This window comes from Leptidea sinapis, chromosome 3 (genome assembly GCF_905404315.1).
Source record: "Leptidea sinapis chromosome 3, ilLepSina1.1, whole genome shotgun sequence".
NCBI classification, from domain to species: domain Eukaryota; kingdom Metazoa; phylum Arthropoda; class Insecta; order Lepidoptera; family Pieridae; genus Leptidea; species Leptidea sinapis.
In genome coordinates, this window is record NC_066267.1 from 16,258,532 (window position 1) to 16,285,424 (window position 26,893).

Here is a 26,893-nt window from a genome sequence, read left to right on the forward strand (position 1 = left end):
TATAATACTGTTTGGTACATTAGACCATTTCGATTTTTGCCCATTCCTTTGAGTATGTCTAGATAGAAAGATAGTTCCTATGGATGATTCAGGAATATTGTCGCTTACTTCAAACCCTTCAATCTCGCTTTGTAATCATGGGCACTATGTACAGGAATATCATCTACAATTTTTTGTTACATTTTTTTTTGTTACATTATTGACAGCACCCAAGAGAGCAGCGACGCGTGCGTAGTGCGTACGATTTGATGGTCTATTCACAACTGCTATGTTTGCTATAGTCTAGCGTGTAGTAAGTCTATGGTCTCATCCAACCATATCGGAGATACCAAAGCGTGACTTTATGTCACTGAACTAGTAACGTGCTGTCAAACTGACGACGAGGTGGATGATGGAGATGGAGGATGGAAATTTATTATAACATGAATAAGCTGATGCAGTCAGCATGTTTTCACTAATAGAAGTAGTAATATAAGCAGCAACAGTCAAGCCTTATCACAGTCAAATTTCATGAATGAATAAAGAATAAATCTTTGTTGCTGAAACTTATAAGAAATATCTATAAACAAATTGAAGTTAAGCTAGACAAAGAAGGAAAATAAATAAATAAAGAGGGTGGTGTACGCCAAGGTGAGCCCCCAGGTGAGGTTGCAGCACTGATTTGCTATCTCAAAAAATGCGAATAGACTATTCCTTTTCCTTGTGTCAAAGTAGCTGTAAGATACCCAAGCAGAATGCTTGAGTATGATAGAAGTACAAATATAATATGATAGATAAGTACAGAGTTCCAGTACTCATAGTCCTCATCATATATACTTTTTTGATTATTATTCAAATTCATCTGTCCCCACATGCATAGTTTATTTGAATGATATTGATGTACTTTTCGTCCTTAAAGTAATTTACTTTAAGGCTTATCATATTTTATTGTGGCACATATACAATATGAAACTGTTGAATTATAATTATTTGAACCTGTTTGTGAATTAATTTTGTTGTTTAATATTCAAATTACATAATTTTATCAGCTATGTTTGAATATTGAATAACGCAGCTATAGCTAATAGTCACCTAGCCGGCATGTTGTGCAATGCAGCAGTAGTTTATTTTTTATCTGATATATTGCGGGGCTATTGAGGCTATTTTCTCTGAATGTGACGACCTTTGCTTTCAATTTTTTGTTTATCTCAGATGAAATTTCCACATTATTATAACAATTTATGTCTTAGTCGATAAGTTTCATAGAGGTACCACTACCATAAATGATTCCCTTGGTCTGGTGTCTGTATAAATCATTTGTTGAATTTACCTACCTGAATGACAAGCTACGTCTTGCACTCGAGATATGTATGTCACATTGTTTTAGTATGTGTGTGTGTTGCGGAAAATAGAGGTTTACAGTTAGCCTATCTATAAATTATCTTAGTTAAATAATATATTGATAGAAACATATATTAAATAAAATATGGCCGGTAGAACACACTACAAGTGAATAATTACAAAATATTTATTATTTGCTCATATTAACGTCGATTGTTATAACACAGTCAATGCAGTTGTGTCAACATTTATTTGCTGCAGCATAGTTATAACTATGACCTATCAGAAATTACTTCGCTATTATGATATAAAACCATATCTTTATTTAAATTAATGGTAGCTGTTCATATTCGTCGGTAATGATTATCCAAATGTTTTGAGTGTTTATTCCGCCAATACTCGCCAAACTGGCACGAGACTCAACATCTCCTGAGGATGTCTCGTGTAGAGGAGAAACACGTGTCGAATTGTTTGAAGACGAATATTGGCGGAATTAACACGCAAGAAAACTCAAAACATTTGGATAATTATGGATTTCCGCAAAATAACGCCTACTACATTTTTTTTTGGCAATGATTATTTTGAATCTTATACTATTTTGTATATAGAAAATGCTTATCTGTCTTGTTCATAATATAATTATAAAGAACTAGCTGACCCGACAGACGTTGTTCTGTATATAATAAATAAAAAAAATATTTTTTATGAATTTGTCACTGATAATATATCGTAACATCATGGATTTCTTCGTAAAATATGCTCCCTGCTGTCGTAATGAAATTGTTTCACAGCAGAACTGTCAAACCGTGCGTCAATAAATTCTCTCATATAAATCGAGAATCCGAATCGGTCCAGCCGTTCTCGAGTTCATTTTTATTTATATATATATATATATATATATATATATATATATATATATAGAAGATAAACAAAACATACAATAGTATGCCATTCCATGATGGATGCAATGAAAAAATAGATTAAGTGAAATGTCAAAAGCAGGATGTGGATTAAGTTAGTATTCTTGGTCAGTTTATCTCAGCGGGCTTTTTTTTAATAAAAATATGGATAACAATGAACCTAATATGGTACAATAAACATTTACAATCAAAGAGCCTGAGGGGGTTCGCTTCATTCCCAGTCTGTGGTATCATTAAGAAAATCGTTTATGTTATAATAACCTTTCCCACACAAACGTTTTATAACAATTCTTTTATATTTTGTAACACATTTGTTTGTACATATTCAGCGATCATATTGCAAAAGCATATACATCACCAAATACAAGAGTTACTAGCTCGACTTAACCAAGTAGTAGGCATAACAAGTTTATGATTGTTCCTCGTGTTAACATTATGATTGTCACAGATTCATATACATAGATACATACACACTCACGCCTTGTTCCCGTCGGGGTAGGCAGAGACAATCGAATGCCATTTGCTTCTATCCTTACAAACCTGTCCTTATAATAATGAGGGTATCTCTTCGCATCTACAAACCGAACTGACTACTTTTTCCATATAACTGAACTGAAGCTGATGGCTTTTATGGTGATGTCGGTATAAATGTATCACGGATAATATCTGCTCTGCTTCTGTTGTTCGTGCATATGAATAAGCTCAATTTCTTATTTTATAATTGAGATGCATTGTATGTTCTGGTTAATTTTAATATTTTTTATTATTATTTGCCTAAGCAGTAACACATGATTAGGCTAGATTATGAGTACCACAACAACACAAATAATAATATGATAATGTAAGATGATAATAATATTTCGGTGTAATGGGCTACTTTAGATTTACCAGTGGTAGGCTCCTTTGCACAGGATTCCAGCTAGATTATGGGTACCACAACGGCGCCTATTTTTGCCGTGAAGAATTACTGTGTTTCGGTCGTAAGGGTGCCGTAACTAGTGAAATTACTGGGCAAATGAGACTTGTCATCTTATGTCTCAATGACAAGCGCAGTTATAGTGCCTCAATTACAATCAGCTGAACGTACATCTCGTCTTGTCCCTGATTTTCATAGAAAAAACCTACGAGTATTTTGTTTAGAATTGCAGCAGTTGTTTCAAATTACTTACTTTAGGTAATATGCATTTACATTATATACATTTACGAGTATACTTTTGTACATCACTACTTATGCTTTCCATGATGTTCAAAGGAGGCCAGTTTATTACATAAGTATTATTACAATGATTAACTTTAAATGCTACTTAAGCAGCCACCTATCACTTGAATCTAAGTGGTAGGTAAAGGGTATCATTAATCAATCTTAAGTTATTATGGTATTTCGCATTATAGATAGAGTGGTATTGGTTTGAATATGATTCTATTTTGGTCCTAATTCAAGAAGTATGGTAATGTACATATCATAACTTAAGTTTAAATTTTATGATAAATATTGATTTCTTATTATTAAGTTTATATTATTAGTTAAGTCTTAATGACAGTTTTATCCTTTAGATCAATTTTTTGTGTTTAAGTAATGAGGTAATATTACATAATATAATTTAGTACCTTCTAATTATTTTTTATCAGAAACAAATATAAACTTACTGGGTTCACTTAAATTCATTTTTTTTTTTCATTTTTATTGGGGTTGTACGTGGATACTGAACTATTTCTATTGATTATACTTAGCCCTCAATGAAAGCTTATAGACTGACCATTTATAACACTATAATTTAAAATCAATTACGGTATTTGAAAATTAAATACAACGAGAATTGGTTTCATTTAAGTCTGTGTGATTGTCATCTGTTTTTTGCAATGTGACAATATTATAAGCCTTTTTTCTAGTACCTACGTGGGTAACACTGAAAATGTTTAGAACTGGCCAGCTAGAAACATTGCTAATGAAAACGTTTCTTTATTTTCAATTTTAGAACTCTTTGGTAGCCTTATGCATATATTGCATTCATATGTCATTTGTTTTTGTGAATTGGCTGCAAATCTAAAACTCTTGTTACACGTGAAAATGACCCTAACGCGAGAATATTTTCGGTCAATGATTTATTATGAATTATTATGATAGGCTGCGATTAGTATTTCTTAATGAAGCCCCATCTCGTGCCACTTTTTACAATTGGTTTAACAGGTTTAAGCGTGGACGTAGCAATCTCAATGATGATTCGCGTGAGGGACGTCCTTTAATAGCGACTACTGAAGATAACATCAGTGCTGTGCGACACAATATGATAGAGGAAGATAAGAGAGTGACCTATCAGCAGATACGGGCAAGCTTAGGCATTGGTATGAGTCAAGTTCAAAAAATATTACACGAACATTTAGGCGTCAGGAAGCTTTGTACCAGATGGATTCCTCATACTTTAACCGACGACCAGAAAAACCTTCGCATGGACTGGTGTCGCCAAATGTAAGTTAAGTTCAACGGCGGTGACTCAAATGCTGTATTTGACAACGTCACAGGTGATGAAAGCTGAATATATTGCTACGAACCCGAAACCAAAAGATAATCAGCTCAGTGGGTGTTTCCTGTCGAGGATCGGCCAAGGTAAAGAAAGGAAGAAGTCAAGGAAATAGATGATTATCTCATTCTTTGATCGGAAAGGTCATTTCGTTGTGTGCTAGAAGATGGAAGGATAGTTAGTGCAGTCTGGTATGTCAATCGCTGTTTGCCTGTTGTCTTGGAAACATTCGACAGCAGCGCCCTCGAAGCAGAATCCTCCTTTACCACGACAATACTTCAGCGCACTCCGCAAAACGGACTGTTGAATATTTGAATATGGCAGGTGTCGAGATAATGAGTCATCCGACATACAGATCTGACCTGGTGCCCTGCGAATTATATTTATTCCCAAGAACTAAAGATAATATTCGCTTTACGAGCGCTGAAGATGCGGTGAAAGCGTTCGAAAATGCCATAGAAGAGACCCCTAAGGAAGAATGGGCCCACTGCTTTTCTCAGTGGTTCCATCGAATGCGACGATATGTAGAGAAGAACGAAGATTACTTAGAAAAACAAAAGAAGTATCGGCAACTTTCTACATTAAGCCTTTTTTCATTTTCATATGAGGATTTGAAAATTAAGATTGACTTATTGCATTGCAGATTCAGGATAATGACGTGTGATATGAAATCTTGAGTCTACATAATTATAAACTTGAGATAGAGAGGGCTATTAGCAACAATGGAATCATGTGACGGAGTTTCATAGTAATGTGTTTTCCTAAAACCAAAACTGATTAGATCGGTTCATCGCCTCCGTAAAGAAAATTTCATTTTTTTCTTCAGAGCCACTTTTGTGATTTAAAAATATTCAAATATTGCTCTTTTAATTGTATAAAAGGCGGTTAGCGAAAGGAAACCTTTTTCATTACATTATATAGAGCTTTGTAACATGAAATTGTCACTCAAGTCTTACCAATGGGAGGCTCCTTTGCACAGAATGCCGGCTAGATTATGGGTACCACAACGGCGCCTATTTCTGCCGTGAAGCAGTCATGTATATGCATTATTGTGTTTCGGTCTGAAGGGCGCCGTAGCTAGTGAAATTACTGGGCAAATAAGACTTAACATCTTATGTCTCAAGGTGACGAGTGAAATTGTAGTGCCGCATTGTTATGGGCAGGGCGTTTCAATTACCATAAGCTGAAGGTCCTGCTCATCTTGCGCTCGTTATTCTGTCCCTCTATCAGTAACACGGCTTAAAATAAAGAAATCATTAAATAATTACTTTAAACTAAAATTATTATATCATATATTTCATTCCTTATTTAATAATTAAACACAACACATAATATCATTCCAAAAGAATATGAAAATTTTTGAATAATCGTCTTCTCTCTATTTTTGTTTATACAATTATTTAACATTCGTAACGCTACATACGAGGTTAATGCACATTAAAAACGTTAACTTTTAAGCATCCGTACACAAACTAAGAAAACAAAAACTTTCACCAAATAAAAAATTAAATAAATAAGAGACATAATAAATAATAAAATTAAGAGTAACAGCTCCATTTCATAGTAATCTGTCCAAGACATGTTAGCTGCGGGTCCACGCAGATGCTTAGCACCTCCGTGACGTAACACATATTCAATCCACCAAACCGATTTATCGAGTGATGTAATTGATTCTTCCATCATGACTTTTTTCAACTTTGAGATATTACTTCGATACCTAAAAATAGATAAGTTACTCAAACAAAAAATAGAAAATTGTTAACTCTTTAATGATAACGAAAAACTAATTGACACAGATGTATTGTTTGATAAATTATCGAGATTAAAAAATGTTTCAAATTCAAATAGATTTTAAATAGATTTTTTCTTAATTTGTTAATTTAATGCTTTAATCTATGTCTATCTATATAATATTCTCTGTCTCTTTATATTATATATTATAATAGCCGTTCCCGCCCGCTGAACGAATTTCAAATGGAAGGATCGTTGGAATTCGAAAAATAAGTAGCCATAAACCATGTAACCAAGTTTCGTGTCGATACGATCAGTGGCTAAGCCTTATTGAGCCTCAAACAAAGACCATTTTCATTATATATATCGTACCTTGAGATGAACAAAAGTGTAAAAAGTATATTTTACAGGAGAGCGAAAAAACTATTTAAATTGGAATATCTTTCTATTTAGTAATCTGTCGAATCCACTTTTTTATTTGAAAGAATTTGTCAAAAAAAAGTTTTTTTAAAAGTTAAAAGTTATTTTGTAATTTACGCGACTCTTCATTAGACAGTTTTTTTAAAAGAAATGTGTATGAATAGATACGTCAATGTTCATTAAAATAATAATATTTACAGAAAAAATAATCGTGAATACATCGCCATGCCAATGGAAACAGACTGAAACGGAAGCATTAGAGTGATGAAGTAAGTTGTTAGAAGTAAATATTCAGAAGCAACTTGAAATTTCATCCGGGCCTCTCTTTCCAATAACGAATAATAAGATTATATCAAAAGCCGTGAAATTATTATACACAGAGTATTTTCTTTTTGTTAAAATATATACATTTGATGGATCTGATATATACATTTCTTGATCTCTTATTTTTCTTACAATAGATTTATTTTGACTGTTATAGTTATCTTGTAATTTAATCTAAACTTCGTTATCAACTATACATACTTGGCACATTTCTTTGGTCAATGAAGATAAAGAATTATTAATTTAATATTATTGAATACTCTGCGTGTATTGATATTAACCGCCCAATAGTATACCTTGGAAATGTTCAGCTTCAGACATCCAATCTGTATAGAGCCTTACACATTTGAAATATTTTAAAAGTAGCGTCTAGTAGATTTTTCTTTTAAATAATATGAATACTACTACTATACAAGAAAATGCTTAAATATGCTCTGAAAAGTATCAACTTTAATGTTGCAAGGTCGAATCGAATAACATCTCGGTGTCTATCAACTCTAAGAACTTTTATATTTGATAATTTATTATAATATAAAATGAAATACAACTACTTTTCATGGCACCCTATATGCCAGAACAGGTTGAAAATTTTCTGTCGTACTTTATTAGGTAATTGCTTAAAACATTTTATTTTAAAGGAACACGGATCTTTCATAATTTTTGCTGCAATAAAGTTATTTTTTCTGCTGGCATACTTCCTATCTTCATTTTTAACTATGATACACTTTCATCATCACTTCAGCTGAAAGACGTCCACTGCTGGATAAGCCAAAACACTCTCCTTTGCCCTCTGAACAACTCTTTCACATAAGGCCCATAGTTAGCGACCACGTCTGGTTACACTGGTTAAAACATTCGTCTTGAGACACTGTGGTATTTAGGACGACAAAATTTAACGGAGCTCCCCGAAGCTGCAAGCCCGAGGTCATCTATCTATGGTCATCAACAGTAAAGTAGATCCTATAGATGGGGCCACAACCTGAGAGTTGGACAAGACAAACCAACATTTAAAATTGATGTGTCATTCAAACGGTTGGCTCAGTTAGTAATTGCGTTTGGACGAAATTATACCTCCTGAACTGGATAATTTTCAACGTTAGACGTACTCATTAAACATTTCGAGAGTTCAGTTCTCCACTGTTACGGGAGTAGGTGCGATAGGATATTATACATGATCTTCGTCTTGTTAATTTCGAAATCTACTCCTTGGTGGTGTATCGAGGCTATCGAGCAAATTGGTTTAGTCTTCCATGGCTTAAGCCATGATGAAGATATCGTCTTAAACATGGCTAAAACCATGTAACCACCGTAGATTCGCGGGTGAGCGATGTATTCGCCGTTGAATTGATGCCCAGTTCGTTCCAGTCCAGAAGCTTAAATACATCTTCGGCAATATGACATCAATTTTCCTGACTCCCCGTTGCAGACGGATAGGCGTCGAGATCTGATCGTGGAGACGGACTCATATGGTGCCTTTTGCGTACAAACACTTCAACGCATCGATATATCGATAGTCAACCACTGAAGAGACTGAAGCATCGCCCAGGATTCGGTCTTTCTCATAGTCCACGAATGCCAAACACAGTGGCTGGTGACCTAGTACACCGTCATCTATATATTTTCACTTAACAGATGTCCATTAACAAGTATTTGATTTCTTTTTCCTAGATTTAACCTTTCTTTTGTCTAGAAGCAAAGGTGGCGACTTAGCTTCACTAGATCAACCTTATTTGTAACATTATAATATGTAATACCAATAGTAATTGGGCCAGTATTTGTAACAGTTAAAGATAATGGGATTATATTTTGTTGCTCCTAAATTTGTTCTGCTCATTCATCCACGTTTCAAGGTATGTCAGTTATTAAAATTGAGAGCATTTTCTTTGAACAGAATATAAAATATCAGCTGTTGATGGTGATAATGCTCTTACTCCTTTGAAAATATTATTATAATAAACTCTTAAACCTTAAATCACTATCATCAGATGATAATACTTTTAAACCATCAATAGTGTTCTTATTTGGATAAATAACTAAAGACTATGCAATGAAATCTGCAACGACACCGGTCCTGCACTCCAATCGTATTCGAACATAACTCGGATTCCTTACAAGCAATGCTAAAGTATGCAAGCCTACTTGAATTAAACATTTTTATATTTTGGGGAACAAAGCCGTAATCCATTACGCTTAAAAATGTAGTTAAGTTTACAGCACATTGAGTGGCAATCGCGATAGTTTGTGGGGAACAATAATTTCGACCAAGGTAAAGTGTTATTATAATGTTTACCTAAACTACATTTAAAATTTTATGCCAAAAAGGCTTACAAAAGTTTACAAAAATTAATAAAAACATTTCTTTGGGTATAAAAAGGTGTCAAACTATTTACGTGGATATTAGCAAGTTTTTTCTGTGTAATCCATAAAACTACTTTTTTAGTCAATATATTTTTGTCAAACGTAAAAATACACAAATAACAAATTTTAACACTTCTCCCTTACCACTTGTAAGAAAAATCTGAAAAAAAAATTGAGCTAATGTAATTTGTGTGGTTCTTTACGATGACGAAAGGTCGGTCAAAAAAATCGACATAAGACCACTTATGCTTTTGTTCATCTCAAGGTGCGATATATTGATTTAAGTATTTTTCATTTCTATGTCAAATATTGCATTTTTCTATCTAATCTAGCTATGCTATATATAGCAAACTATTATGTTAAAAAATAAGGAAACTATAGGTTTTTAAGTAATGCTCAGTACATATATGAATTGTAAAAAGTTTTGTATAACAGTTTGTTTCTGAAATAAAAAACAAAGGAGAGAGAAACGTGCACAAGCACATATTTTTTACGAGATACCGGAGTTTCAATATTGTCTGTCAAATATAGCTTGATTGATACTTTGACAGCTCACGCCTATGAAGTTTCGAATTTTTCGAACTTTGTGCCACACATTTAAATATTATTCTCATCTTCTGAACTTTGTGCCACGTACAACAAATTTAAATATTATTCTCATCTTCTGAACTTTTTGCTATGTACAACAAATTTAAATATTATTCTCATCTTCTGAACTTTTTGCTATGTACAACAAATTTAAATATTATTCTCATCTTCTGAACTTTTTGCTATGTACAACAAATTTAAATATTATTCTCATCTTCTGAACTTTTTGCTATGTACAACAAATTTAAATGTTATTCTCATCTTCTGAACTTTGTGCCACGTACAACAAATTTAAATATTATTCTCATCTTCTGAACTTTTTGCTATGTACAACAAATTTAAATATTATTCTCATCTTCTGAACTTTTTGCTATGTACAACAAATTTAAATATTATTCTCATCTTCTGAACTTTTTGCTATGTACAACAAATTTAAATGTTATTCTCATCTTCTGAACTTTTTGCTACGTACAACAAATTTAAATGTTCTTCTCATCTTCTGAACTTTTTGCCACGTACAACAAATTTAAATGTTATTCTCATCTTCTGAACTTTTTGCCACGTACAACAAATTTAAATGTTCTTCTCATCTTCTGAACTTTTTGCTATGTACAACAAATTTAAATGTTATTCTCATCTCCTTAAATTTTTGCTACGTACAACAAATTTAAATGTTATTCTCATCTTCTGAACTTTTTGCTATGTACAATAAATTTAAATATTATTCTCATCTTCTGAACTTGTTGCCACGTACAACAAATTAAAATATTATTCTCATCTTCTGAACTTGTTGCCACGTACAACATCTCTGTCGCTATAGGGAAGGTTGGCCATAGGGCCACGCCAGACACTGCTAGTTTGATTGTGATGCTTCACGAATCAGCACACCGCTAGTCTGACTGCGACAAGCGGAAGACATCGCAAATACCATTTTTTCTCATTTCGCGTGAACACACTGCAAACGCAGTGTGTATGTAATAATTAAATAGTAACTTTATCAAACTTACGTATTATTATCCATAACATTTACAACTGTCTGGATTAGTTGATCCGCTGTCATAGTTTTGAAATCCAGTCGAACACCAATGTTGTGTCGTACATAATGTTCTACATTAAATCCTTGATCAAATAGCATTGGAATTCCTATAAGTGGAACTTCAGCAAATATTGCTTCTTCTGTTGATCTTAGTCCTCCATGAGTTATGAATAGTTTGACGTTTGGATGGCCTGTAATATTGTGTTTAAATTTATATTTCAATACAATAATTATAAGAATTTACGTTCATTTCAGAATAAAGAAGTTCTGATACATAATTTTAATTATATTATTAATATTCAACAATCATTAAAAGTCAGACAATGCTATTTATGTGTCGTATACTTGGTCAAACTAAGCAACTCATTTAAAGTGTCGATAACTGCCACAACTACAGTAATTGGATAAATGATTTTCACACTTCCAAATAAAAAATTCGGCAGGGAAGCTTAAAATTGGAAATGCTTTTATAAAAACATTTAGTTTTTCTTCTAATAACATGAATGCTGGAACACTTGTTTCAAAAATAGAAAAATTTGAATAACCTGGAAAGTAAACTACATTTAAAAATATTTTTTTATATATATATATATTGATAAATTCATATTCCTACTGATTAAGTTGAAAATAAAATATATATTATACAAACCACTTCCAATTCATTATTGTTGTAATTATGAATTTCATTTACATACCTGAATTTAGTAGAACAGGGCAATTAAAGTCCCAAATTGAGATAATCCTTAACAAATCATATCAATGGACTTTCCATACTAACCTAAAATTTTCTCTTGATTAAACCATTTCCCGATTTTGATATTTTCAGGTAAATTGGGTATATAATTTTCTAACTTCCAAATAAAACAGAACGGCAGGGAAGCAAATGCTTTTATAAGAATATTTAGTTTCTCATCTGATAACATGTATGCTGGAATACTTGTTCCAAAGCTAACATAAATTACACCATTTTGAGATGAATCTAGAAGTATTTGAATATCCTGGAAGAATTTTTATAATTTATTGATAAATTCACATCCATATTTATTTAATATAAATTAATAATATATACTAACCGCTTGCAATTCATTATTGTCATAATTATTAATTTCACCTATATATCTTAAATTTGGTGGAACTGGGCGATTAAAGTCCCAAATTGAGTTAATCCTCAACATAATCATATCAATGGACTTTCTCATTTCATTTATAGTTGGTGTAGTTGGACCAAAATGTCTAGAAAGCATTTGGTGGTCATCGTCTTCTATGCGACGGAAACGTATTTCGTTTACAATGTTTTCTAACTGTTCAGTGATTTCATTATATATTGTTGATGGGTTAAAATAATTGATAACAGGCAAAGGATATAAATTTCTGTGAGTATTTGCGCCCACAGATTCGTAAATTCCATAAATACCTCCCAAAATCCCAAGCTGAATAGCAGGTACTCTGAATCGATTTAAAAATATTAAATTGTAATGAACATTTGCTTCCAGCAAAAGCAAATCAAACTTGTTGTCTTTGTCTTGGAATAATCGCTTCACTTCATCCAATTGTAGTTGTACATCAAATACTAAATTAAGTCCACTTTGCAATAACAGTTTTGATTTCCTAAAATCTGTAGTATCTAGGTTGAATTCATTTTTTACTATATTTGCTATTTTATGGTGAATAACTTCATTATATAACTTTATTTCAGTTAGATTTTCAGGACGTTCACCTTCTAAATAATTTGGATGGGTGGTTAAAACAGTAACCTCATGTCCTTTTTTTAATAACTCATGAAATATTGGTCTCACTACAAGATTATGACTATAGGAAGGCACAGGGAACACTGCTAAAATTTTAGCTGAATTACAGAAATGTAGATATTGTAGGAAAACAAAAAACAAAAATAGAATCACCTTATGAAAAACTGGCATATTGAAAAGACTAATCACAATACATTTATATTGGACACTTCAATACCACCTGTATACAGATGGTATAATGCTTACTCATTAGAGGTATGATGCTATTATATAAATATTACGTAATACTATTACTAATCAATATACATTGTATTGTAGTATTTAATTTATTAAGATTAGGATTATTGAAAACAATTCGGATTTCATCATTTCCAATACTTTTCAATGAGTATTTTTAATCAGGGGTAGGCTACGAGATATTGAGTATCAGGATAAATGTAATATTTACTACTTTTCACCAAGCTTAAAAAATATTTGATATTGTAATGTAAACAATTACTTAGTCAGGCCATAAAAACTGTTGCAATCATAAATAAACCAAATATTACATCATAAATTCTTTTCTTATTATAAAGGGTATAAACCCCGAAGTTGGTCCCATAATAATTTGGAAAAAATTTACCCTAAAGGTAGGGAAACAGGGTATGATTGATTATTCATTCACTGATTGTAATATTTGTAATTTTTAATATGATATGTATGATGCCTAGGTAATAATATAATACTAATAATAATATACCTATAATTTTTATCGGCGCCAAACAAGCAAATTAATAAATTACCTACGGGGGCGGTGTGACTCAATAATACTCAGGTATACTCACATTAGTTAAGAAGATAGTTATTTTGGTTATTTTTTTTTTGTTAAAAAGTTTTAATTAGAAAGCATTTTTTATTTCACTACAAATTTTAAAAAATCCCCATTTACAGTTATAAAAAGAATCGAGTTTTATAGATTATTCAGAAAGTTTCACTATATCCTTTAATTTAATAATAAATACTTTACAAGCGAACCCTTCCGGTGTAGCAAAGTTGCCTTTGAGAACTAATTATTTTACCTTCATTTTCTAACAGGCGTTTAATTTTTTCTTCATGATTATTAATTGGCTGCAACTTCGAAGTTTCGGCTCTAATATATTATGTAATGTATGTTCATAGGCACATAAGTGAATTTGCTAGAAACTGTCATAACCATAATGTTAGCACCAGGAACAGACACAAACTTATAATGCCTACTACTCGGCTAGGTCGAGTTAGTAAGTCTTTTGTGGGGCGATGCATATGCTTTTACAACAAGATCCTAGAAAATGTTTAAAACAAAAGTATTACGTTATTCAAAAGAATTGTTAAAAAACGTTTGTGTGGTAAAGGTTACTATAACATAAATGACTTTCTTAATGATACCATAGATTGGGAATGGAGTGACCGCCCTCAGGCTATTAATAATATGTTTAATTGTACAATATTACTTGGTAAACATATTTTTTCGATGAAAATAAAAAGCTAGCTGAGTTTGTTGCGCCCGTTCTTCTCAGGTCTGAAGCATTCATTTTGGAATTGGTGGTAGTTTTTGACTTTCAATAAGTGATCTCACATCCTATTTTGAATAAAAATATTTAAATTTGAATTTGAATAAAAGTCATCGCATCTTACTGCTGCCATAATGCCAAACCAAGAACACTAGACAATTCCATATTTATATTACGACGTTAGTCTTGAATAATTTGTCTCAGTATTTTGTTACTCGTCGTGTTAAAGAAATCTTTGTAACCCCGAAAGCAATTCACTTCTTTGATACGTGCAAATTTCGGTATCACACCACTATCACGACACTGTATCACAAACTGTAATCTACATTCGAGTTTCTTTCGTTTTATTCTTAACGCCGCGAACCGTTTCACTCGCGTTTGTCATTCCTTGCCGTATCGGTTAGCAATTAAATTATTAACACATTCGTGAGTCATAATTAACTTATTTATTAATACGGCTTTACTCGCGCTGTATCGATGTGGGTACCGACTAGATTCGGACCATTCGGAGGTCCTTGATCAGGGTGAGTGTGGTGGGTTCGCGATAATGGTTCCGAATGGTCCGAATCTAGTCGGTACCCACACTGATACAGCATGAGTGAAGCCGTATTAATAAATAAATTATATTATATGTTAAGTGGAAATAAATATATTGAAATCGACAAGTTCAGACTTATTCAATGATAGTTGCAATTCTACAAGTGAAGCGATAAAATTTTAAAGGTTTCAAACTTTTATCGAACAAATTTTTATTGCTTCGTTTTTGTTGAACCTCTGTTCAGACGGTTCAAATCGCAAGTGATTTGAGCAGTTGATCAACTAAAATCGCTCCGTGGTAACGCTTTATCACTATTTTTTTTTCAAAGTTTTGCCTCTTGTCTGAGACGAATGTACATACATGAAAATAGACAATATTTTGGCCATCTGCCCACATCCCTTGAATTTTTTGGAAATACTTAAGCAATTTATATTTATAAGGTGAATTTCATGGTTTTCAGTTACCAAATATTCACTCTCCCATTATTTTTATCTTATATCGTAAGCTCACTCAAGCATTTTTAATTTCATTTGATTAACTTTTGCCCGCGACTTATAGTTGTAGTCAAAATCGGACATCGGAGGGGTTAAAATGAATAAAATCAAGCTCATATTAGTTATTTATAAAAGAGAAAACTGACAGGTTGATTGTTTAATTCACTGACTGATAGATCAACGTTTTGTGGCTTAACCCTAATAGCCTTATTTGTTTTGCACATACACAAAGCTTTAGTATACTTCTCAGAGGTGTACGCATATAAATTACAATTTGTATGCCATAATTAAAGTTTCCCTGCGAAATCAAATCAGAAATGAGGAGATCCGACATAGCCCAAGTGATTGCGAAACTGAAGTGGCAGGTCGACGGACAGATGGCCGTTGGGGCGGTAAACACCTCGAATGGTGATCACGTACCGGAAGACGCAGTGTTGGTAGGCCCCACAAGTTGGCACGTCGATCTGGTCAAGATCGCCGGAATACGTTGGATGAGGGCAGTGGTCGTCTCCCAGCTGATGAAGCTGATGCAAGAATAGCACTATTTTAGAATTCATATTTATCGGGAAGTTATATTGCCAATATAAACTAAAAATAAAACAACACTGTTCTGAATTATAACTATAATCACAATATTTATTCACGCCGCATGGGCAGTATGAAAGGTATCAAAATGCATGAAAGTTCACTGTTAATCCGTAAGAGTATTCAATTCGTTTAAAAAATATTAAAAGGTTATTAATTTGTTTTACATTTTACTAGCTGATCCTTTTTTGTGGGCTTCAAATAATAACAAATTGAATGAAGAAAATACCACACAATAAAAATAATTACTAATAGAATAAAGAAAATTATAGAAGCAATTGTTAAGACCAATGGTATTTCATAATACTGTGTTAACGAAAGTCCCGCAGCTGGTGATTTCAGGTGTTCAGAACCAAATCGTAGGATATGCTCTATCCACCATACTGCCATATCAACGGGTGGTATTGGATGTTCCCGCATAAGGGAACGAAGTCGTAGAATATTGTTTCTGTAACTGAAAACAAAGGAAAATTAATCGAAATTGATGCCAACATGTAAATTTTTACAGTATAGGTGTTGTGTGTGTTACAATTATTATTGTCAAGTTAAGCATAAAGCCAATACCAACCATTGGATCGAGCTGCACGATCCACGAGTGAGTTTTGCTGAACGCCAAAACATACCACGGATTGTTGGAAATGGATGTTGGATAATTTAAATAGGGAGTATGGTTATAGGTTAGCGCAAGCATGGAATCCCGTGGTCTCTCTCTGCAGTACAAATGCAACTAAAAGATCCGAAAGGATGGACGTCGTCAGTAGCGTGTGTTGGTGAGTTAGGGAACCAAGAACCAAAACGGACTACGCGCCAAGTGGACAGATTGATGTACTATTAGTGTCAAGTGTCAATGTGTCAAGTGTTTCTCGCCGCTTCCGCAGTCCCGCCGTGACCACGATTCATGCAATTCTATCGAAATATCGGCATCATATCGATTTGATAATCGTATATATTATATCGTTAGTGCCCGTCATAATAATTAAAACGGTAAATTCTCAAAGCAAAATGTAGGTAGCTCTTGGTTGTATGGAAGTGTCGTACTAAACGTCAAATTAGCACTACGTGTGTTATTTTGTCTCGCATACTGTACACCTTTGTCCCTGCATTTTTATTGCATACTCTTCTAACAAAAATATCGTAAGGATAAGATTTTCAGAGAAAAATTAATAGGATTTTGTAAGAGAATTCAACAAATCATAGTATCAAGAATATGAAACAAACCCTTCCCCAAGAGTAATTTATAGCAACCATATGAGGTGGGCATATAGCCTGTCTATCTCACTTCACTCCTAACCAGGCAATATAAGTAAGTTCATAGAAAGAATTAAAAAAAATATCATTTGCGTTTTCAAAAACCTTTTTAAGTTGATCTTGAAACTCGTTATACTATGTATGACCTCACACTGAAACCACAGTGTATGTATTTTGTTTTAAAATAAACATGAATTCCTCGTACTCATACAATTAGTACTCTTTTGTGCTCAACTGTAAAAGCAATATGAAAAGATTCTCTTATATTTCAATTATAAACAATTACAGAACAGAAACCAGAATGAATATCAAGTGGATTTGAATGTCAATAATATTGAAGAAAATAGACATCTACCTTTACGAAACGATAATAATTCATACGGCTCGAAAGTAACCAAATTATGCATTAGCGCGTACGTAGGAAAATATTTTTGCGTTGCGTTACAACGAGAACTTAACGATGTGATTAGATCGTTGATTACTGATTTAGTATCAATCTACTAATTTATTAAGAGTATATTATGCGCATATTGCGATTTGCGTGCGGACTGTGTTGCTCGGTGGCAATTTGGTTATATTAGATATTATGCGGCGCAAGCGACAACTGTCATAAGTTTAACCTCTCAAATGACAATGAGCCTATTGTCTATGGCATTTCTCTATGTACTGAAAATCGTCTGCACTATAATTTGCCATAACCAAATTACAAGAAATGAGAATAGATAAAGGCGTATCCATCTTTTAAAAAAATACAAAGATAAATGAAGAAAGCTATATACTAATGTATACTCTCATGGAAGTTTATTTATCATTGCGGTGAGAAAAAATCACTGTTTTCCGCAAAAAGTCCGCCAATACAACGTATATTCTTGACAAATTACGTATCTGACGAAGTACTACATCGAAAACAATTCATTGCAAAAAACAAAATATCCTATTTCAACTGGTCGGTGACGTTTTCCGTCAACTTATTCAATAGCCCTGAGCTCCTATATCCGAAATCAAATTCCTTAACTAGGTTCATTTTCTACCAGTTAAACTGGATATTCCAACTAGCCCAGCTCAAGTCATAATATTTATTTCTTTAAATTTTTCTTTAAGAGACTGTCTATAACCAAGCTGATTTATAGCACGAACAGCTCTCTTTTGCAGAGCAAACACTATATCAATGTCAGCAGCATGAACCCCACAGTAAAATACCGTACGTCATGATGCTGTGAAAATAACTGAAGTACACTAATCTAGCGGTCGTAATATTCGTGTACTCTCTAATCTTTCTAACGGCGTATGTCGCAGGCTGAGTTTAGTTAGTTGGGCAATATGGGCCCAAGAAGACCGTAATGTCCACAAGTTCCAATCTCTTGTCATTTATAAGTACACAAACAAAATTTTAAAAACAAAATTTTATTTGTTTATTAATCCTAGAAGTGAGGTTTATCACATTGAAAACATAACATATTGTTTAGATTTATAAGCACGTTGGTTTGTACCACCACTTTGTTTGGTGTAATCAACCGTAAACTGTTTAAGTGCAGATTATTCGTCTCAAACTAACGCACTATCTTTGAGAGTGCATTGTTTACCTCGTCATCAATATCAGCACGTCGCTTCACTTTAAAAGTAAGTGAATTATCATCAGCAAATAATATAATCTCATAGCTATCATCTACCACAAACGGTAGATCGTTAATATATATAAGAAACAATAAAGGGCCGAGAATAGAACTCTGCGGAACACCTTTTCCCTACAGGTTTACCCGAAGACCGTTTGCCATTTACTTTGACTATCTGACATCTTTCGCTTAAATATGATTTTAACAATGGAGCCCTAAATAGGGCTCCATTTTTTACTCAATAATGCTTTACTTTTATGAGTAAAGTTTCATGTTGGACGCAGTCAAATGCTTTGGACAAATCACAAAAAATGCCCAATGCATCATGTGACTCTTCCTAGGCGTCAAAGATGTGCTCAATGAGACTAGTACCCGCATTCGTTGTTGATAGGCTCCTAGTGAAACCAAATTGATATTTGTTCAATAATTTACAAAAATAAATTTGTAGCTGTTGAAGCAAAAGTTTTTCAAAAATTTTACTAAAAACAGGCAGCACTGAAATAAGCCTGAAATTAGTAGGGTCAAAAGAACTGTCCGATTTTAACAAAGGTATAACGTTGCTGTATTTCATGAGGTCAGGGAACACACCCTCATCTATGCATTCGTCACATATTATTGCTAACTCAGGTGCAAGTATATAAAATACATACTTGACATTATATTAGTCGAATGGCCCCATAGATCTTTTGTATTTTTTAGGTTAATTAATTTGAAGATTTTTAGTACCTTTAAGGTCATATAAGCGTTTACGACTTTTGTTGATACCCATCGTTTCCCAATTATTAAAACAATGTTTGTTGTTTACTGTTATCGTTACTGGAGTAAAAATCCTGTCAAATTCCTCACAGAAGGGATTGAAGACTAAGTTAGAGTGAAAATTAGCAGTTTCACCACAGTGTCAAAATGATTTGGTATTTACCAAATTATTTCTAAGCCTCTCAAGATGGCTACCAGTAACTTGTATTATCGTTACCTTTTTTGCTCTGACATTGTCCAATCTTGCATTTACTTTTGTAAGTTGTCCACTATGGTCGGACTGAAGATTATTAATTATAAGATTACTAGTGTAACTACATTTGTTAAAATGATTCAAACAAATTTAAAGTGAATCTATTAGGTTCCCAAAATATATTGAACAAATTAAAACTTTGAAATAAATTTTTAAGGTTAGTACAGTTGACAGAAGGTTCAAGTAAGTTAATATTAAAATCTCCACACACTATAATTGACTTGCTGGTTTTGCTAAATTTTGAACACCAACTAACATTGTTACACTGGTATTTGCGGATGAAGTCAAAAAGTATCACGGATAACAGCTAGTGTATTATATTATATAAAAGAGAAGTCCTATATAACCATAGCAACGATTTTTTCGAGAATATGTGACGAGCAAGAACTTCACCTGATGGTAAGTATACGTCCTGCCCATACGTTGCAGGTAAAAATCAAAATGAGTCAAAGTGGTGAGAGACAATGGGTCCTAGCTATTGCGGCACCGAGAACATAGGGTATCTTTATGGTGCCGCATGCGGATATACATACACTATGATGCAATACTTTCCTCTTTTTGCGTAACATTAAAGTTTTATTGATACCGTTGCTAGTGAATAGCTCTAATTGTAGCATTACTGAAACCCATGAAAAGCCAAAAACCATTTTTTTTTATTTCATGACATCGTTTAACAATTAGCTATTTACCTCTTATTTCCAAGTATTTCCTCCAATGCTACTTTGAATTCATTTTCAGTCAAAGTTAATATATCGAGCTTTATACCAATTCCGTGGTGAACGTATTTTTCAACGTTGTACCACTGATCACCGAAAAGCGGTATTCCAATAAGGGGAACTGCAGCATTTATTGCTTCATCAGTAGACTGAAGTCCACCTTGTGTTATAAATATTTTGATATTGGGATGCTCTGAAAATACATAAATAATGAAAATTACAAAATTACATTTGCGTATTTAAAAGAGTAATAATACACATATGTTAAACATTTAATGAGTATATATGAGACATGTATTACATTAAATTACGCCTCTTCGGTAAATTACTAATATGAAAGTGAAATAATATGTGATTGGTTTAATCCAAACCAATATTGCTTATACGTGATAATAAATAAAATACATTTCTGTATTCACTTATAGCCATACTTATAGCATTGTTTTCATCCCGGTTTTATGTACCCCAGCATCAGCTCAACTCAATGAAACACGTGCAACGCAGAAATGCTCTAATTGTTGGTGGTATAGTACTCTTTGAACGGCTCAACCTCACTTTGGTAAGATATTATTTTAGTGTCTTCTAAAGCATTATTCAAATGGATATTCCAAAGAGCTTTTAGAGCTGATTCCAACCACCAAATTCCAATATCAAAATAAGTGTCACTTAAAAAATTAAAACATAAGTGTTAAAAAATATATTAGTTATATATTTTTTACGTGACATCTACACACGTTTGTCTTCGAAATCAAATAAAACAACCCGTACCTACCAAGTTTCATTGAATTATCTTACTTTCCTTTAGCCTATCCAAAATTAAGGAAAATTCTCTAAAAATATTTCCTTAATGTTAGGCAAAAGGTTTATTATTTGGAAAATATTTTAGAATTACTAAACTTACTTAACAAATCCGATTGTGGCAGCCATTTAAAAAAATTAATATTATCTGATTTCCCAGGTAGATCATCTGCATCCCATTTCCATAGTATATCGTAAGGTAAAGTAGAGAATATTTTTATCATCACATTAATTTTGTCTCGTGGAATCCGAGAAGGTTTTGCGTTACTGCCAAAACTTACATAAATAACACCATATTCTGACGTATCCAAATATTTTTTAAGATCCTGTAATTAAAACAATTTAATTTTTCAGAGTTCCAATAAAAATTAAAATATATAAAATAAATCCTTCACTTTACCTGTGGTAATGCTTTTGTGGGAGTCTGATGAATTCCTCCTAAGAATTTTATGTTTGGTGGAACAGGATGACTATCACTCCAAATAGGATGTTCATTCAAAAATAACATTTTCACATCATTTTGTAAAGACACTTGGTTTGGAACATCTTTTCCAAAATTTCTCTTCATCATTGCATGACCATATTCAAAACTAGGATATGCGATATATGCATAAAGAGCTGTTCGAACGAGTTCAAATATTTTTTCTGCTATTGACAAATTGTACAATCTGTACGCTGCAATGGATGGGTAGAGAAATGGATGACTAGGCGCCCCAAAGCAATTGTATATATACGGATCCATACCAAGTGAACTTATTTGTATCACCGGAGCTTTATAGAAATGTCCAAATCCTAAAGCTGTTTGTGTATATGCTTCCACAAGTATCATGTCAAATTTTGTCGTTTCATCATTCATTAAATCTCTTACTTCGGGGACCTGTATTTGTTTCTCAAATATATCAATCATCAATTCCAATGTTTCTCCTATATTCATAATAGCTTTTATATTATCGCCCATAAATTCGTTAAGAAAGTCTGGTCTGATAGCATTATATGACAAATCATGAACGTCAACTTCCGTTAAGTTTGCAGGAGATTTACCTTTGGGAAAAGCGGGATCTGGTGTGATAACTATAACTTCATGGCCCTTTTTAGCTAACGCTTGCACTATTGGACGGAACACAACTTGATGACTTATAGACGGCGTTGGGAACACTGCTAATATTTTAGCTGCATCTGAATTGAATGAAAGCACAGTAAACATAAATATGTTAACCGCGATGACTTGCATTATCGATAACATTTTCATAATAACTAACTAAGAGAAGTTATTTATCAATTTTATCTATTATCGATACTGATAGGGACTTAAAAATTTTATCAATAAATTACAACAAATTACATAATGACGCTTGAATTTCTGATACCAGATTTTACGTAAATATAGAAACAGCAATTACCAATTTAATTGAAAAATAATATGTTATCGTGACTTTTCCCTCATCCCTTTGCGACACAATCTCTCTAAGCTTCAAATCCGTTGATTACCGAACGATTTGCGCATGAATATTATCTATGCGTATTATTTTACGTGTAACAAAAGAATGCTTATAGTTAGGATAATTTCAGTCAATATATCTGAAAACTATCAAAACAAGCTATATGACCATGCATAAATTATTAAAACTTAGGTAACACTGAAATTGTTTGGAAAATGAAAAACTGCTTAATGTAGAAAGTTGCCAATACTTTTGCTTGTTTCATTGTTTTTCGAAGTAATCTTCGTTCCTCTCTACACATCTAGCATTCGATGGAACCACTGAGAAAAGCAGTGGGCCCATTCTTCCTTAGGGAGCCCTTCTATGGCATTTTCGTACGCTTACACCGCATCTTCAGGGCTCTTAAATCGGATACCTAGAATTTTATCTATAGTTCTTGGGAATAAATAAAAGTCACAGGGCGCCAGGTCAGCACTGTATGGTGGATGACTCATTATCTCGACACCTGCCATAGTCAAATATTCAACAGTCCGTTTTGCGAAGTGCACTGTTTTACACACACGACACAAAGTTGAAAAACCGTTATATTTTAGAACAAAAGAGTATGTACTTTCAATGAAAACAATTGGTTTTACTCATTAGTGTTTATTGTTTTTATTTGATATTCTTTCGAACAAAAAACTAAAATATTCATGCTTTCTTTGTAATAATTTGTTAAATTTAAATTAAATTCCGAAAGACTAAGAAGAATCCCTTGACCTTGATCGACCTTGAAGTGCAAAATCGCTTGCGTATATTTTAAAATATAACTATGCGTTATTTCGACAAAGTAACTACTGAAATATTTTTTACGATAGTATTTCTATTCAAGTAAAGGACTATAAAATTGTGTATAACTTTGAAAAAAAAAACAAATATCTTGCGCACTTTACTATTAGGAGCCTAAATTTTTAAAAAAACTACTAGTTTGTCAAATAATAGGTGTCAAATTATTTTAAAGACAAATATTGGCGGAATTAACACTAAAGAAAACTTAAATCATTAGTATAATTATGGATTTCCGCAAAGTAACGCCTAATTCAATAAATTTACTTTTCTTAATGCATCGCCTTGTATTGGAATAGTGGGCTTGTAAATCTCGGACGGTTACTAATTCTGCAGTCTTCTGGCAGGCAAAGCCAAATCGATTTGGTGTTAGCTTCTTAGCTGCTAGGACTCATAAATAAATCGAGACTGTACAGAGTTCACCCTGTTTCAAGGTGGCATGGCCAAATCTTAAACTTCTTGGCTTCGATTTTAATTAAATCTAAAACTGCATAAATCATGTTCAATTTTTTCATCCGGATTATGGAACGTACAATTAGGAAATTTGTTACATATCAATCACAAAAAGCTTCAGTTCATTCAAATGACATTGAATGTCACACTTGTTACAATATTATGGACTTGTGGTAGAGGATGTATTTTTATAAATAAGTCAAGGAGATTTCAATTAGATCACAGTTATTTTCACCTATAGTTAATATTAATTTGTCGTTACAGGAAAAATCATACGACTCACAGGGTTTGAGGATGTCTCCTGTGCCATGGATGTATCCATGCAATGTTTCAATTGTATATTTTTCATTGGATCGCAGAGTAGGGATGGATACTTGTGTATTGTATTATAGACATAGTTATATACATATGGATATATCACTCGCAGTCTGACAGTGGAACGACAAAAGTGTGCTTAAAGACAATGTATGCACACTTTTCTCCTTAGTCGTGTGTCAACTGTGTGTCAATCAACAAGCCTAAGTGTGCTATAAAGTCCTTAAATAATACATTAACGACTCAAAAAAAGATGGTGTGACTTATCATCAGTAAGTTTATTTTATTTATATAAGATTGATATGCAAAAAGCGGAAGTAATTTAATAAAATGAATATATTTTCATTAAATATGGTACAATATTATTAACAAGTCCACAGGCAAGACCCGCTTGTCAGAATGGGACTGATGAAAGGACAGAGTCAGAAATGAAAACTATAGAATCGCTCTTTTTAACTTCAAAAAAGGAGGAGCTTCTCAATTCGTCGCTATGTTTTTTATGTTTGTTATCTCAGGACTTTTGTATAGGTGAACCGATTTTGATAATTATTTTTTAACCAACTTCAGAAAAGGAGGGGGCTCTCAATTGGTCGGTATGTTTTTTTATGTTTGTTACCTCAGAACTTTCGACTGGGTGAACCGATTTTGATAATTTCTTATTGAAAAGGATATACTTCAAAGGTAGTTTGGTGAACAAACGGTTAGATTCTGATTATGCGATCCATGACATAGTAACGGAACTCTCCAATTCATAGGAGCAAATTAACGATACTAGGCTGAATATTTAGAAAAATAATTAGTTAGTGTAGTTCAGATTCACTAAAAAACTTAAAAAAAAATCAAACAAAAAAACAACCGAATTCATTAGAATACGAAAAAGATATCCTGAAAAAGATATCTTAATCTAAACGACAAATTCTATTTAATTACAGGAACTTAAATTTAAATAACCAGTTTAACTATTTTTTTTATGTTATTAAAAATGTTATATTTGAGGATTAGGTTCTCTCATTAAATGTTAATCCAAATCCTTTTAGAACGTAAAGAAGTAACAAATATAAACACAAGCAAATAAATAAACATACAAACTTTCCCTTTTATAATATGAGTGTGATTTTTGATTAAAAACGTAAAAAACCTCCAACTGAACAGATCTTGATTGGAAAATAGGGATAGACTGACGAACGTCAAAATTAAAGCAACCCTCTTTTTCGTCTGGGTTTAAAAAAATACCTAAATGCTACTCCACTGATGTCTAAATCGGGTTCTAAATTCAAAATACGCTGCTGAAACTGAAATAGTGTTTACATTGCTGACTATTGACCAATAATATTTTAAACAACTGGAGTAAACGCATAAAGTATAGACTATGTCAGAAGGTCATTATGATGACATTTGTGGCATGTGCCATATTTCAGTTTTAATTTTGTATGAGGTGCATTGTCTATATGTATAGAACGTCATTGATTATAAATCGTTATTTATATTTTTTCAGAAAATTATTAATCACGTCACCTATTAGTAGCTTTGACTAAACGCCATCTCTTGGCACCAGCGGTTATTTATGTAGTTTATGTCAATATTTATTACTTAGTCTTACTTCCTTGTAATGCTGATTGCCAATGGTATTGTGTTAAACGCGTAGTTTTGTGGCATTTTAGTAGATGGCGTAATTATTATCATTCATTTTGACGGTTACAAGAATTTAAGTATTACTTCACTTTTAATTTCTTGTTTTCACTATTTTTACCCCACAATTTGGTATGTTGTATATTTATTTAAGTTCAGATAACAATTAAAGTTCAATCAATAATAGATATATTGTATTTTTGTCGAGTTTGAAGATTAATTTCTCTGTAGAATTGTTAGGTACCTGTTACATTTATATTTAATTTTCACTATATTATGTTTTGGATAATACTATTAGGAAAATGAGCACACATTTTCGTACGTTAAGGTAACACTTTTATTCGGGATTAGATCTTTTATCTAGCGAAATATAACATTTTGCTATTCAAACACCACTGTTTTTGAATTACTACTATTATTTATATGCGGAGCACTTGCTTACATGACGATGCTAGCGCTAAAAAATGCGCATTGTAATTTTATTAGTTCAATTGAAAGAACAAGTTATATTAATATAATAAAATAAAGACAAAGGAATAATTTTCTCAACACAATTTTACTAACAATAATAAAATGCAAGTATCTTAGGCCTCACATGGATTCTTTGGCATTGCGTAGAGATGTGGGTTCTCTCTGTATCTTCTACCGCAATTATCACGGGGAGTGCTCAGAGGAACTGTTCGGGTTGATTGCAGCGGCCGAATTCCGCCACCGGACATTACGTGCAAAGTACCACCC

The 26,893-nt window shown here is 32.8% G+C and overlaps 2 protein-coding genes across 4 annotated transcripts; both read right to left on the reverse strand.

The window, feature by feature from the left end:
• Positions 1 to 6,027: 6,027 nt before the first annotated feature.
• LOC126978725 (UDP-glucosyltransferase 2-like) lies at positions 6,028 to 14,911 on the reverse strand. 3 transcript variants are annotated; one of them, XM_050827777.1, is made up of 5 exons: positions 14,618 to 14,911; positions 12,290 to 12,662; positions 11,995 to 12,214; positions 11,188 to 11,407; positions 6,028 to 6,476 (listed from the first exon to the last, which is right to left on the reverse strand). In XM_050827777.1, exons 1-5 carry the CDS (start codon positions 14,656 to 14,658, stop codon positions 6,206 to 6,208), a joined length of 1,125 nt encoding a protein of 374 aa, XP_050683734.1. In that variant the 5' UTR covers positions 14,659 to 14,911; the 3' UTR covers positions 6,028 to 6,205. The 3 variants fall into 3 exon arrangements, with proteins under 3 accessions (XP_050683734.1, XP_050683725.1, XP_050683719.1); XM_050827768.1 differs by having other exon boundaries at positions 12,290 to 13,011; XM_050827762.1 differs by having other exon boundaries at positions 12,290 to 13,426.
• Positions 14,912 to 16,133: 1,222 nt separating this feature from the next.
• On the reverse strand, positions 16,134 to 22,729 carry LOC126978699 (UDP-glucosyltransferase 2-like). Its single transcript, XM_050827713.1, has 4 exons — positions 21,895 to 22,729; positions 21,598 to 21,820; positions 20,670 to 20,889; positions 16,134 to 16,564 (listed from the first exon to the last, which is right to left on the reverse strand). Exons 1-4 carry the CDS (start codon positions 22,723 to 22,725, stop codon positions 16,264 to 16,266), a joined length of 1,575 nt encoding a protein of 524 aa, XP_050683670.1. The 5' UTR covers positions 22,726 to 22,729; the 3' UTR covers positions 16,134 to 16,263.
• Positions 22,730 to 26,893: the final 4,164 nt, after the last annotated feature.